Source organism: Phycodurus eques, chromosome 7 (assembly GCF_024500275.1).
Source record: "Phycodurus eques isolate BA_2022a chromosome 7, UOR_Pequ_1.1, whole genome shotgun sequence".
NCBI classification, from domain to species: Eukaryota; Metazoa; Chordata; class Actinopteri; order Syngnathiformes; family Syngnathidae; genus Phycodurus; species Phycodurus eques.
This window is the reverse complement of record NC_084531.1, coordinates 28,297,779-28,313,295: the sequence shown is the minus strand read 5'-3', so window position 1 is coordinate 28,313,295 and position 15,517 is coordinate 28,297,779. Positions and strand designations below refer to the sequence as shown.

The following is a 15,517-nucleotide window of genomic DNA, read 5'->3' as shown; positions in this document are numbered from 1 at the left end:
TTATTTTAAACAATCCAAATATCATTTCTCTGTTCTTTCAGCAGATCATTTTCCTCAAGTTAAATACTGTATTCCTCATTTGACTTTAACAGGTTCTTGTCCTAATTTAGGTTTAAAAAAAACAAAAAACAAAAAAACTCACATTGTTGAGTGTCACTTTATGGAAATGCGTGTCCAATTTTACAGTACTACCAGAAGACCATTTTGCTTCAATTTATTTATATATTCCTTAATTCAATTACTTTGTTCTTATTTAAAAAAAAAAAAAAAAAAAAAAAGTGTGTTCGTGTATTTTATGCCTATGTGTACTTTAACAGTTGAACTCAATTAGACCTGCAACATAACAAGAGGGTTAGCAGTATTTATTTTTATTTTTTGGTTTGTTTATTGCAATTGCTTATTTGGGGTTAAAAAAAATAAGAAGAACAACAACAAACCTGATCCACGACCATAAAACTGTTGCTAAATGACTACTTTTCTGAAAGTCAGTTCATGTAAATAAATGCAGATTGTTTTGATCCAGTTTTTCGAGCGCATGCCATTAGATTTTGCAATTGTACATAATAGTGTGGCTGACGTGTGCAGATCCTTTCGTCTCATCCGTTTCTTGTGCGGGTTTCCGCCCCTTTTTTCTTGTATTCTCTTTTTGCACACACTGTGTGTGGGGGCAATGCAAATGTGTTGCATCGGTAAAGTGCAGTCGTGAGCAGCCCTCGCCTAAAGAGGGAGACAAAGCATTGCGCTTGCAGACCTTCTCCTCGCCCACTCGTCTTTGCCGCGTCTCGAAGGCAAATGCGTGATTGTGGAGGGAATATATGTTCAAAAAAACAACAACAACAACAACAACAACAAAAAACGAAAGAGATCATATGCTGGATGTCATCAAATTGACGCTTCAGGTGAAGCGATGAGTTTGGATCCCATCTCCTCCGAGCAGTCAGATTCGTTCTACGACGGCAGCCAATAGGCTGCGAGGGGGGCGCGGCCGCCCTCTGCTCCTTCCAAGAGCTGCGAGCGAGCATGAAGTTCGGCTCGCCAGTGCGCAGCCGCTGCGGGGGAATGGTGCACCTTGGCGGCTGTGTGACTCTTCAACTTAGTTGCGTGTGCGCGTAAAGTTCCAGGGCGTCTCTCCTGTGTGCAGCTCCAAATGGCTGCAATCTCTCCTGCTGCGGGCGCGCGCGCGCGCGCGTCTGGCGCCGCTTTTCTCGCCCTGGCGCTCCTCCTCGCAACAACGAGTGACGCGGAGTTCCGGAACCAGCACGGACTGTCCTACGCGCTGAGGTCCGAGCTGTCCGAGGACACAGTGCTGGTGGCCAACAACGGCATCCGGGTGCCTTTGGGGAGGTCAGTCTTTGTAGATCCCATCAACGACCTGGTGATTCAAGTTCGACCCGGCGACAGGTGCAGCATCACCGTCCTAGACAATGACCCTCTGTCCCAGAGGCCCGGAGCCCTAACCCCGAAAAAGTTCCCTTGTGAATTTGGCCCGCACGATGTCAGGTATTCCCACTTTGGCTCCCGCAGTCCAGCCAGGGACCGGGTGAAACTGCAGCTTAGGTACGACACGCAGACGGACACCATTGTGATCCCTTTCATGGTGGAGGTGGAGGTGGTTTTCACGCAGCTGGAGGTGCTGACCAAAAACCTGCCGATCACCGTGGAGAAGCCGCTGGGCACCAGCAACCCCGTCGACAGGCGTGTTTTGGAATTTACGTTCGACAGGCAGGCGCAGCGTTGCAGGGTCACCCCTCTGTCCGGTGGCGGCGTGCTGCCCAAGTACGGAAGCCTGGTGGACGGGAGCAGCCTGGCGACGGGAATGACCGACTGCGACGACTTCATCCGGATGGACCTCCGCTATCGGCACACATTTGCGTTGAAGTCGCCGAGCAGAGATCACATCCCCGTGGTGGTGGAGCTGCAAGACAAGGAGGGCAACCTACTCAAGCAGGAGTTCTTCCAAATCTTGGTGAGGATTAAAGAGGGCGAGGAGAACACGGCGCCCAAGCCCAGCTTCGTGGCCATGATGATGATGGAAGTGGACCAGTTCGTCATGACGGCCCTGACCGGCGACATGCTGGCTGCCGAGGACGCCGAATCGGACCCCGATGAGTTAATTTTCAACATCACGTCGCCGTTGTCCTACGAGGAGGGTTACATTGTGAGCACAGACGACAGGAATTTACCCCTGACCTCCTTTTACCAGGGCGACCTCAAAGACTTCAAGATCGCCTACAAGCCCCCTGCGGTGGACTCAGACAGCGAACGAATTTTCCAGCTGGAGTTTGAGGTGGTGGACACGGAAGGGGCCGTGTCGGACCCTTTCGCTTTCATGATCGTCGTTAAGCCCATGAACACTTTGGCCCCCGTGGTGACCAAAAACACCGGTCAGTTGCTGTACGAGGGGCAGTCCCGGCCATTGTCCAGCTCTCAAAATCTCGAAATCAGTGATGAAGACAATCTGGACAAAGTCAGAATTGCGGTGATTGACGGCCTGAAGCACGGGGACTTAACCGTGCCGGGCTCCGGCAGGAAGTTTTTCACGCCGGCCGACCTCAATGCCGGCCAAGTCATTTATCAGCACGACGGCAGCGACACGTACAGTGATAACATCGTTTTTCGAATGACGGACGGCTCGCATGAGGTGGAGTTTCTGTTCCCCATCACCGTCGTTCCCACCGACGACGAGCCGCCGATAGTCAACGCCAACACCGGTTTGGTTCTCTTCAAGAACCAAATGATGCCCATCTCTTCCCTCGTGCTCAGCGCGGCGGACATCGACTCGGAGGACTCCACCATCAAATTCACAATCCAGCCCCCCTTTTCCACCTTCGGGCAGGTGCTGCTGCGCCAGGCCGAGGCCCCGGAGGACCCGTCGACATGGAAGTTCAACACTGAGGAGGAAATGTACGAGAAGGCGGTGACTGAATGGCTGCAGCGGGACGTGACTGATGGCAAAGTCTTTTACAAGCACATTGGACCACACAGCGCCAGCACGATCACGGATCAGTTCAGGTTTCACGTTCAAGATGACAACGACCCCCCCAACCGGTCAGAGGAGAGCTCGTTCGTTATCAAAGTCCTCCCTGTGGATGACCTCCCACCTGAGCTGCACCCGGAGGCCACGCTACAAATGACCGTGCATGAGTATCAGCTCACGCACTTGCGGAAGAAGTTCATACGCTACACGGATCTCGACTCGGAGGATCGCGACCTCAGATACGCCGTTGCCCAGCCGCCGACGGACACGGACGAAAACAGCCCCGTTGTACTGGGCGCTCTGGTTCTGACCGAAGACCCCAAAGTTGAAGTCACAACTTTCACTCAGGCTCAAATCAACCATCACAAAATAGCATACAAACCGCCTGATCTGGAGCTGGGAATCACCACGCACATTTTGCAGTTCAGATACACGGTGGAGGATGTTTCGGGGAACGGCGTTGAAGGCGTTTTCACGATATTCCTTAAGCCCGTGGACAACAAGCCGCCGCAGATTACCAACTCTGGATTCACAGTGCTGGAGCGGGGCGCACATACCATTACCACTACTGAGCTGTACACCTCAGACTCAGACACAGACAGCAAACTGATCTCTTTTACTGTTTCTCAGCCTCCCCTGCATGGCCACGTGCAATTCATGTTCACGGACATGACGAGAGGGGACGCTTTTAGCCTGAAAGACATTGACAACGGTCGAGTTTCTTATTTACACAACGGGGATGAATCAATAGCAGACTCAATACAAATAGATGTCAGCGATGGAGTCCACGTGGTCCCAATTAAAGTGAAGATCAACGTGAAGCCAATTGATGATGAGATCCCGGCTATCAGCCTCCCGGCAGGTACAATTGGCTCCTCTATTGATGTGCTGGAGAACGGGGCCACTGAAATTACCAGTAACGTCATTCAGGGGAGAGACGAGGACACGGACGACCTCCGTTTGACCTTCATCTTGGAGGACCCGCCGTCGTTGGGTGAAATTCTGGTTCGAGGGCTCCCGTCGTCCGTGTTCACCCAGGCCGATATCATCAACGGCCATGTGATCTACACTCACACCAGCGGTGAATTGGGTTTTACCACCAAAGAGGATATTTTCAATTTAACTCTGACGGACATGTCTGATGAATGGACGGTGGGAGGTAATAAGATTACTGGTGTCAGAGTGCATGTGACCATTCTACCACTGGACAGCCAGGCCCCACAGGTTTTTGTGGGCAAACTATTTTCCGTCCCCGAGGGCGAGAAAAATGCTATTCGGACTCATCATATCAGTGCCGATGATATCGACACCCTCATCGAAGACCTCCTGTGCACCATCATCGTGCAGCCGACTTCGGGCTACGTGGAAAATATCTCCCCGGCCCCTGGCTCGGAAAAATCCAGGTCCGGCGTGGCTGTCAGCGCCTTCACCATCAAGGACATTCAGCAGCATCACATTTACTACGTTCAAAGCATCCACAGAGGCGTGGAGCCGGTGGAGGACAGGTTTACATTCAGATGCTCTGACGGCATCAATTTCTCAGAGAGGCACTTTTTCCCCATTTCCATCGTCCCGGCTAACGACGAAAAGCCCGAGATTTACATGAGGGAGTTCGTCGTCATGGAGGGCATGAACATAGTCATCGACACCCCCATTTTGAACGCCGCTGACGCCGACGTCCCCTCCGACCAGCTCACTTTCATCATCGCCAGACCCCCCGCGCACGGATTTATTCTCAATCAGCTCACCACGGGCACGGTGCCCGTCTCCAACTTCACCTTGGAGCAGATCAGCGAGGCCTCCAGCGTTGTGTACGAGCACGACGACTCGGAGACCACGCAGGACAGCTTCGATGTGCTCCTCACTGACGGAAAGTTCCGCGTGCAGAAAACGGCGATCGTCATGATAATCCCCGTGGACGATGAGACGCCCAGGATGGCGATCAACGACGGCCTCGACGTCGAAGTGGGCGACGTGAAAGTCATCAACGGTGACATTTTAAGAGCGACCGATCTGGACTCGGAGGACAGCACGCTGACCTATATCATTCGCTACGTGCCCAGACAGGGGTATTTGCAGAAAACAATGTCAAACGGGATGCTGCACAACATAACCGTGGGGATGAATTTCACCCAGGAAGATTTGGACCAGGGTTTGATCATCTACGTGCACAACGGCCAAGAGGGAGTTCGCGACCTCATCAAATTCGACGTGACGGACGGCTACAACCATTTGATTGACAGATACTTTTACGTTACAGTGGGTGGCATTGACATGGTTTTCCCTTACGTAGTGAGTAAAGGTGTGTCCCTGAAAGAGGGTGGCAGGGTCACTCTGACGACAGACCTGCTCAGCACCAGTGATCACAACAGCCCGGATGAGCATTTAGTTTTTACAATCACTCGCGCTCCGGTGCGCGGCCACCTGGAGTGCACGGACACGCCTGGAATGCCTATCTCGTCCTTCACGCAGCTTCAGCTGGCTGGCAACAAAGTCTACTACATCCACACAGCCGAGGACGAAGTCAAAATGGACAGCTTTGAGTTTGAAGTGACCGACGGCTACAACCCCGTGTTCCGCACGTTTCGCATAGCCATTACGGATGTAGACAACAAAAAGCCGGTGGTCACGGTGCACGGCCTGGTGGTGATGGAGGGTGAGAACAAGCTCATCACGCCTTTCGAGCTCACGGCGGAGGACAGAGACACGGCAGACCGACTCCTGAAGTTCACGGTCACCCAGATCCCCGTTCACGGCCGCCTGCTCTTCAACGCCACCCGGCCGGTCGCCTCCTTCACCGAGCAGGATCTGAACGACAACATGATCAGTTACAAGCATGACGGCACCGAGAGCGCAGAGGATAGCTTCTCCTTCACCGTCACAGACGGCACCCACACCGACTTCTACCTCTTCCCCGACACTGTCTTCGAGACCCGAAAGCCCCAGGTCATGAAGATTAGCATCCTCCCTTTGGACAACGGCGTGCCACAGATCGGGGTGAACAAGGGTGCCCCGACGTTGCGGGTTCTAGACGGTGGCCACCTGGGCTTTGTGATGACCAGCAAATCCCTCAGAGCAGAAGACCGAGACAGCACGCAGGGTTCTGTGCTCTTTAGGATTACCAACGCACCGAAGCATGGCTACCTGATCAACACGGGAAAAGGAAACGCCACCATCACCACTTTCACACAAGGTAAGAGGCGCTTTGTTTTGCATGTCTGTCACATTCTTCGTCCTTGCTATACGATGGAGTTCTGTTCCTATGAAGTTTATCAGCATCTTACGCTAATGCAGTCGAAAAGTCAGAATTACAGTAAATATTTGTATGAAAATAACTTTGAGGCCATAAATATGAAACAAGCTGAATTAAAAATAGCAAATACATAAGTAACTGAGGGGACCCAGAATGTGGAAGCAAAAAGTGAGCTTCCATAAAGAAACTAAAAATATTTTCCCTCGTGGAGGCAGCTCTTCATACACAAGTCCATACTGTTTGTATAGTTGTCAATTAATGTAGGCGATCTGTGCATGCGGCGCATGCGGCAGGCACCCCACCAAAAAACAAATACACTTCTTACTGTGTCGGCAACTTCTCTGAGCAGTCAAGTGCGATGCCATATGTCACTCACTGCATCCCTGCTCACCTTTTGGTCTCAATGTGATAGTGTTTCAGACAGTGTAGTCTGCCAGTGGCTTGAAAATTTCACAATTGACGGATGAGATGGATGGATGAGAATTAAAAAGTTACTTTTCCATAATGTTCCCTTTAAAAAAAAATTGCCTGCGCATAGCGTTTGCCCGAAAAAATGCCGAAGGATTTTGTTGTTGTTGTTTTCGTTCAAGAGACTCGCCTATTAAGAGCGATGAAATATGCCGGCGCCTCAGGCAGCCCTGGATCTCACAGGAGAATTTGAAAGAGAGCCTAATAGATTACATTTAAGGGGAAAGTGCTGTTGGTGATTTGTACCATATTGGTGATGTATTTCGTGCGAGCAGACAGGAGGCTTACAGGTGTCGCAATAAATAACTGGCAAATATGTCAAAGGGAGAGTGGAGGTCACGGCGCACTGCTGATTTTTGCAAACTGGAAGCACGCTTCATGCAAACTCAGCCATGTGCAGCCACTCGCTCGCTTTTATTCACCGAGTCACTGCGTTCCCCGAGAGGCCTGTTCAATATTTCACGAGTAAACAGACAGGAAATAAAGTCGCTGTCTCCTGGGCTTTTTGAAAAACGCAGAGATGCGGTTCTCTGTATCGATCTCTTTGAAGGGAAAATGCTTGGCCATCAAATATTGAAGACGCCGATGCGCGTAGACCTCATATCGGTACAGAGTCTGAGCTATGAAAGTGGACCGTCTAGCAAGAATGGAGGCCCAGAAATAGGGCGTAATCTATTTTTTATATGATTGAAGGGTCTTTGTGGAATCAAATGCATGTACAGCATATTTCCCGTCACGCTTTGAAATGTATTTACGCACACTTCGATGGCCAACATGACCACCGGGGGCAGAACTAGGGCGTTGCGACGAGGCGAGCGGCTTCTTCTTGAGCACTAGGAAAGAGACGAAAAGATTTTTCAATTGTGGAGGCAGCATGTCGCGCACTACACTTCACGCACTTTTCAAATGGGCTAGTGCAGTTTTTCCCCCAACCTTTTATTGAGCCAACGCATATCGGCGTTAAAGCACATTTCAATGGGTAAAACAGAAAAGATTGATATTCTTGCATCTCTGTTTTGTTAGCGGACATCAACAACATGAACATCTGCTACATCCTGACGAAGGGAGACGACGCCACGAACGACATCTTCCATTTCTCTATCGAAGACAGCGGTAAGTGACGGTTTACGCTTTGCGACGGAGTTCCGTTCCCACAGCGGAAAAGGAACCCGAGTTTGCATGCAAGTCAAAACATTGACTGAATCATATTTTCATGAATGGGAAACATGCGGCGGGTCACACTGACCCAGGACCATTTTTTTGGTGCACCAAATGTGCAAAGACAACAGGAGGGTTTACGGTACATGTGTGACCACATGTTTTTCCGCCAAACTACCGTAGTTTATTGGGTGCAGTTCGTAACCTTGAAACGTCAAATGCCGAGACCGACGTGAACTGAGGACCCTGCGTATTGTTTTGACCTTTCTGATTAGATGTCGTATTTATCCGAAGTAGTGGGAGCGCACGCCATCGTTGTCGTGACTTTCGGCTTGTGCCATTAAGGTAGCCACAGCAGGTCAGTCGTTTTTTTTTTTTGGGGGGCACAGTCTTTACGCCCGATGACCTTACGAAGACAACGGTCACGTTTTCAAAATCCGTCTTGGGACCGGAAGCGGGTGGGTATTGGGGCTCATTATCCACCTCTCCTTAACCTCGGTGGAAAACAGGAAGGGGCCGCACCGTTTAAAATGAATGCGACTTATCCTAACCAACGTCCTCATGTGACAGCGAGGCAGGTTTATAGCGTGGAACGGCTATTTTCGGTGGATGGACTATAAATATTGTTCCTTTCATCCGTGCATGCTTGTCATATTTATTTCAGTCAGATTATCGGCACCAGTGAGAATGACTTAAAAGGCTAAACTTATATTGATGTGTAGCATTAATTCAATGTGAAGTTATTTTATTTTATTATGGCCTAAATTATGGGCCACTAAAACAATGATTACGATGTTGTCTAATATTAACAATGTAAGATATCGTTTTGTAGCAGCATTTACATGCGATTTGTCACTTATTCTCCATCAGTGTTTTCTTTTGCTTCCGCACTTTCGAGCATCTGCGTGACGAGCCGATAAACTTTGAAACATCGCTGCCGTCAAGGATTATGGGCAGCTTCCTTTTGTGACGATTCGTCAGGAGGTGGGTGAAAGGTCGCATTGAGGCACCTTCACTAAGCCGTTTTCAAATTCCAACAACCTTTCCTCCAAGTCATCTCACTCCGATAGAAAAAGGAAAGGCAAGCGTCCAACCCGACGTAAATTTGTCCATAAGTGGGAACGCGCCGTCGTCTATCACTGACTAAAGTCATAATTACAAAAAAAAAAAAAACAATGTGAATGGAAAACATTCCTAAAGCATGAATATAAATCAGTCAAAACAGCAAGTACGTCGGTAAGTGAGCATTCCTTTTGTTCTACGTGACGATCTATTCTTACACTGCATAGCGTTCGTAACCGAGGACCGCTTGCACGCTCTTCGTCTGCATCAAGGTTGAAATGCATCATGAAGCTGATCTTTAATTTCTAATGTGCAGGTGTAAAGCCGTTTTCAGCCGCGCTGTATAATATTGATGAATAAAGTGTAAACATTGTTCTGCGCGGATGGGAGATCTACATTGAGTCCCTTCAGCTCAGTACGGCCGCCCGGGGAAATAAGGACGTCGTGAATCCGGGAACATACATTTTTAATAACTTGGCTCTGGCGTCTGCCGTCCGCACTCGGTGTTCATGCTGCGGCTGTGCGATTAACAGGAGAATTAGCACAAAAAAAAAGAAGGCGAAGCGAGCACGTCGGTGTTGGTGATTAGCGGAAAGCGACGTGCCCGACTGCGCGTCCTTCGGGCCGCACAATGGATGCGCTCTAACGGGGCCCCCTCGCTCCCACGTGCACCCCGGCGGTGCCCCCTGTGTGCCCGTTCCCGTCGCCAATGACTGCCAGGTTGACAAACTCGCCAATAGTCGCTCGTGGTTCCCAATAGAAAGAGTTTGGAGTTCGTTCAGATCCCCTGATTGATTTCTTGTCGTCGTCTTCTGTCACGTCTTCTTCACTTTTTTTAATTCAAAAGATAATTTTTTTTTTTTTTTCCCATTTTGACACAATTTTCCCTAAACGAGAAAATGAAAACTGTCATACAAGTAGAAAAAGATTGTTATATTCTGTAAAATTGACTTTTTACTTGGGCAGGTCCTCCGGTTTCTTCAATGTTAGATTGCACTTAGATGTGAACGCAAGAGTGAATGAATTGACTTTTGAATTGTTTGTAAACGGGTAATTTGCTCTCCGCAGTGTCCGCCTACAGATCAAGTGTGAAATGCAACCTTTTCTTTCTTATGCGCCTATTTCCGGAATTGTGATTGTGTGTTTTCCCAGAAATGTTCCCGTTTCTTTCTGACATTTTCAAGTGACGATGAGACTGGGGTAAGAGTCTTGCCATTTGTGTTAGCTTCTGACAAGCGCCACAAACTGAATTGCTCGGCGAACTTGTCCACGCGGTAAGGGTCGTGGGGTAAGAAGCACTGTGTATGAAGTGCTGCCGCCACCGTTGAAAATGATTTTCTCATCACACGTTATTGTTTTCGTGTTGTCGTGCAATTCCTGAGTGCCATTTCCCCCGGGAAATTACGGCCAAATTCCACTTTTGGTGTGTTTGACCTTGAAGGTTTCCAGTGTTTTTTTACTTTTGTAGGGCGTGTGAAAAAACGTATTTCTCGGGGTGTGGGGCACCGAAAAGATTGAAAACCAAATTTTCAGGGGCAGATGCTTTATGGTGGCACATAATGGCTGGAGGTAAGTTCGGCGGTGTGGCCTGTCCACTCGCACTTAAACGCTGACTCCGCTGCAGCTTATGAGGCCGTGAAGGAACTTTTTCATTTTTGTTTTGTAATAAGATTTACTCGTGCTATGTGGCCGCCCCGCATCCCAAGACGGAGCCTCTAGTAGGCTGTCAATTCTCATCTGAGGAATCCCCCCCCTCCTCCAACCCGTCCCCTCGCTCCTCGTTCTCTTGCTCGGGTGTCATAGGGCGCTCGACGATATATCAGATTGAAATGAGTTTTTATGTCAGCGTGACGGCTGTAACGAAGCGTGGCGGTTAGCAGCGTGTCGGGAATGCTTGCTGTCAACCGGTAATTGGTATGTATATGCCATTGGAGTTGAATTAATAAATGTTTTTGTATGACAGAATCTGCAGTTACCTTGCATTTCTAATGACATCCTGTGCTCGAGCTGCAATTTTATAAATAAGAGTATCGCTCGGCTTCGACGCCACGATCCGCCCACATTAGATGTTGCAGCCAAAATATTTAGTGTCAAAGATCTGATTCGGATACCCGCTTCTGATTGGACGAATTCCCTAGTAAGAGTTAGGGGTTGAACCGATGAGTCGACTTCACTTCGCCGCATCGACATTTAAAGCTTTGAAGTCGACAACCTCCTTATTACGTGTTTTTGGCATCGTGTCTTACAACTGGCCGATTTGCACAGGACGAGTCGTGTTGGAGACTCCTAAAATATGTTTTCACCGAGCTACACACACAAACAGACTCTTTGTGATAAAATGCCCCTCTCCCTCCCCCCCAAATAATTCCTGATATGTTTCTTAGCAAATGAATCGAAGAAAATCAAAGTAAACAGTGCCAATTTAATGCTAACCCAATGGAACGTTTCTGGCCTGGTTTTGGATTATTTTGAATTTCTCTCTCTCTCTCTCTCTCTCTCTCTCTCTCTCTCTCTCTCACTCTCTCTCTCTCTCTCTCTCTCTCTCTCTCTCTCTATATATATATATATATATATATATATATATATATATATATATCTATGAAATATTTTTTGGTGCTTTGCTTCCAAGTCCCCTTTCCGCACAGCTGCTCATGTTGGCCGCCGCTGTTTGTCGCTCCTGTCAAATATTTGAATGAGCCACCGCAGACAGGAATTGCACGCGCGTTAATGACGACCACTGGGCATGTTTTTTTTTTGGTTTTGTTTTTTTTCATCCCACCTGTGACTGCACTGATCTTCTCATTAAATCCTCCGGTTTGGCAACTCTTGCCGGGTGCGTGAGTGTGTTGGCGGGATGATGGGGAGGCTTGGGGGCCAGACGGGGTGTACTGTTTTTGTAAAAACATCACAGCTGGATGTAGAAGTGATGAAAGGCTGCTTAATGGCTATAAACGTATCCTGCTTAGGGAAAGGACTTGTGGTTTCTCGCTGCTTCTGTGTAACCTGTCAGGAGGTTACTTAGCCCACCCCCGTTGTGGGGCATTCAGGTGAGCTTACCTGAACTCACACGCAAGACCGGACTGACCCATTAAAGTGTTTTTGCGACTGCATCGTCATCTGCTCTGATCCCGTCAGTCAGCATTACTGGCAGATGCGCTTTTTATTTGGCTCGTGACGCTTGTCAAGTAAGTGCATCGCATACGTAAATCAATCATCGGCATGGTGAAGGATTATATCATGTTGTATATTTTTTCATTAAAAATGTTTAAAAGATGTCAAATTAATCATTTTGGTTCTTTAAAGATACCTTTATATATTATTTTTAATATACAATGGAATATGCAATAGACTGATATATAGAGTGTATCTCTCTCTCTCTCTATATATATATATCCATCCATCCATTTTCTGAGCCGCTTCTCCTCACTAGGGTCGCGGGCGTGCTGGAGCCTATCCCAGCCGTCATCGGGCAGGAGGCGGGGTACACCCTGAACTGGTTGCCAGCCAATCGCAGGGCACATACAAACAGACAACCATTTGCACTCACAGTCATGCCTACGGGCAATTGAGAGTCTCCAATTTATGCATGTTTTTGGGATGTGGGAGCAAACCGGAGAAAACCCACACAGGCACGGGGAGAACATGCAAACTCCACACAGTCGGGGCCGGGGATTGAACCCGGGTCCTCAGAACTGTGAGTCGGCCACCGTGCCGCCTCTATATATATATATATATATATATATATATATATATATATATATATCACAAAAATAATATATATGTATATCACAAAAAACTTTGTAAAAGCATAAATAAATGTTTTTTACATTTTGATCTTTTCTCTATTATTTTTCTAATCTGAATGCGAGAAGCCAAAGTGGTTAATGTATTGTATGCAGTATTTAGTCCCCCCCCCCCCACCCATAATATTAGAATGATCTAAATGCGGCTATATATATATTTTATTGAATAAAAATATTTTATATATATTCTGTAAATAATATACATTTTGTTCTTTATATTATTTGCATTATCTAAAGAAGACAATTTTTTACAATAAAAATATGTACAAAATGTATGAATTTTGTTCTTTCTGTCATCTGCAATATCTGATTATGATATATATTGTTAATTATATATTTTATTATCAAATATTTTGTAAAAAATTAAGAATTGGAAGCTTTATTTTCTATTTTATTTTTGTAAAGTCTAAAGATGCCCAAACATCTTTTGTATTATATATTTTACAATAAAAATATTTGATACATTTCAAAATGGTTAACAGTTTTTTTTTTTTCTATATTATATGCATACATATATTTTTAATGAACTATTTTACAAATATAAAAAAAAAAAGATAAATTGTGTCCTTTTCTACATTACAATATTTTTATTATCATTTCATAATTCAAGAAGCCGCAGCAGCTATTGCATTATATATATATTTAAAAAAAAAAATATATATATATATATATATATATATATATATATATATATGATGATTAGCTTGTGCAGGTGTACCTAATGAAGTGTCCGCCGAGTTTTGAATCCCCCTGAAGCGTTCCCGACCGCAATAATGTAAATGCTTGTGACGCCTTGTGGCCCACTTAAATCCGCCCTCCTGTCGAACCCCCCCTAAGGTTAGAGGGGATTATCTGCCTCTCCTTAGCGTGCCGGATCACAGCAGCATTATGGGTGGGCAGGAATTTACATGTATACGTGTGAAGCCATATAGACTTTGTGTGTGTGTGTGTGTGGTATTATATCACCTTCGCAGCGTCAGTCGGTGATGATTCTGCATTTTCTTTGTGCCTTTCTACGCTATGATTAATTCAATTGTCTTCCTCGCGCTTATCTTGCTGTGCGTGACATTCGTGCGTCCTTGGCGACAACGCCGGGAATTATACGTGTGGGGGATAAAAAAAAATGCCGTCAACTTGGGGGAAATTACATGGCCGCGCCACCTTTTTCTGTGTTTGGTTGTAAAACAGCTGGGAGATGATTACAGAGCTATTCCTGTGCGACAGCTGCGTTACTTATGAGGAAGAAAGGATTACAAGCTTGTTAGTTTTGTAGGACAGACACTCCAGGCGCCGTGTTGCTCAATTGCAGTTTTATACTTTAGTGATGGGAATTCCGGCTCTTTTTAGCGAACGGACTCTTTTGGATCGGCTCACTAAAAAGAGCCGGCTCTTTCGGCTCCCGAACGGCTCTTCATATTTTTTGTTACTTAAATTAATTTATTACACAGCAATAATTATGCATACCAATGTAAAAATGTACAATATTTTCCATTATAATTTTTATAAAAATATGCTTTTATTTATTCACGTTACTTGGTACTACAATAAAAGTAAATATAAAAACAAACATAACTATTTAGAGTTGAACTAATACATATTTTAAGCTTTTAATTTTGTTCTATGAAACAAATGAAAAGTGAAACAACACAGAATCAATGCAAAACACACACAACAAAATATAATTTTAAATGTGGAAAACAAAAAGAAAATAGAAATCTGCATTCCGGTAGCATAGTTAAGATTGGTATTGAGAAAGCGAGTGTCTCAGCTTCTGGTTTCTTCTGTCGTAAATGATTTGTTGTCTGCTGTTTTGGAGAAGGTTCTCTCTCTCAGGACATCTCTGACATTTCTACAACGTACAACAGGTTGCAATCGACACACTGGAACCTTCATTAATACCAGGTTCAAATGTTTGTCTTTTATTCTTCTCATTGGACGGAAGGGTGCCTAAGCAGGTTGTGCAGCCAGGTCGATAAGAGATTTTTTCCCCCTGCAGACTTTACACTGCCTTTGTATTGTCAATAACGTTAAAATGTGCCCAGATTTGACTCCTTTTCCTGATATCCCTCATTTTCCCAACTATTCCTTACCAGCACGTTTGTGTTTTCTCCTATGGACCCTTGCTCGCTTTGTCACTCGTTTTACTTCCTATGTGCTGTTGCCCATCTCTCCTCGGCGCAGTCAGAGAGAGAGAGAGAGAGAGACGACGCCACACATTCCACACATATTGACCAATCACGTGCAGGCTCTCTCCTAAGTGAATGACGAAAGCGGCTACCAGTCATGAGCCGGCTCTCATCGTTGCGCCGTTTTCGTTCGCGACTGACACATCACTACTTTGCTCACTGTTCTCCAATGCAGCGACACTTATAATAATATCTTTGTTCACAGAAGGTGTACATCTTCATCACTGCCAGCCTTCCCAGTTAACATTGATATTTAACTTCTAAAGCCGTCAATGGCAGTGAATGTGTTAAGGTCTTTCAATTAGATATAGGTTATATTCCTATTTTTCATATTCCTATATCTACTGTAATTATGATTGTAGTACTGCGTTAGCATAGGTTGGTAATAGACTACGGCACGTCTCGACGTGAGAACAAATTTGGGCGACGTCGCCGCAGTAGGAACAGAGCGCAATCGTAAAACAAGGACACATTTTGGAAAATAATGAACTCACAAAAAGGTTGACTTGGTTGTTTAATTTCAGCTTTGATGGGTGGGCAGACACCCCAGAAAAGCCAACCATTTGCATACAGGTAATTAAAAAGTCAATTCTCTAAAATGTGTCCCCTT

General features: G+C 46.3%; 1 protein-coding gene across 1 annotated transcript in view; it reads left to right on the top strand.

Annotated features, from left to right (window-relative positions):
- Positions 1–1,037: 1,037 nt before the first annotated feature.
- Positions 1,038–15,517, top strand: part of frem2b (FRAS1 related extracellular matrix 2b) — an 86,341-nt gene continuing 71,861 nt past the window's right edge. The window contains exons 1-2 of the mRNA XM_061681332.1: positions 1,038–6,170; positions 7,722–7,811. Coding sequence (XP_061537316.1) covers positions 1,148–6,170; positions 7,722–7,811 — 5,113 coding nt within the window. The 5' untranslated portion in view covers positions 1,038–1,147. The remainder of the gene's footprint in view (positions 6,171–7,721; positions 7,812–15,517) is intronic.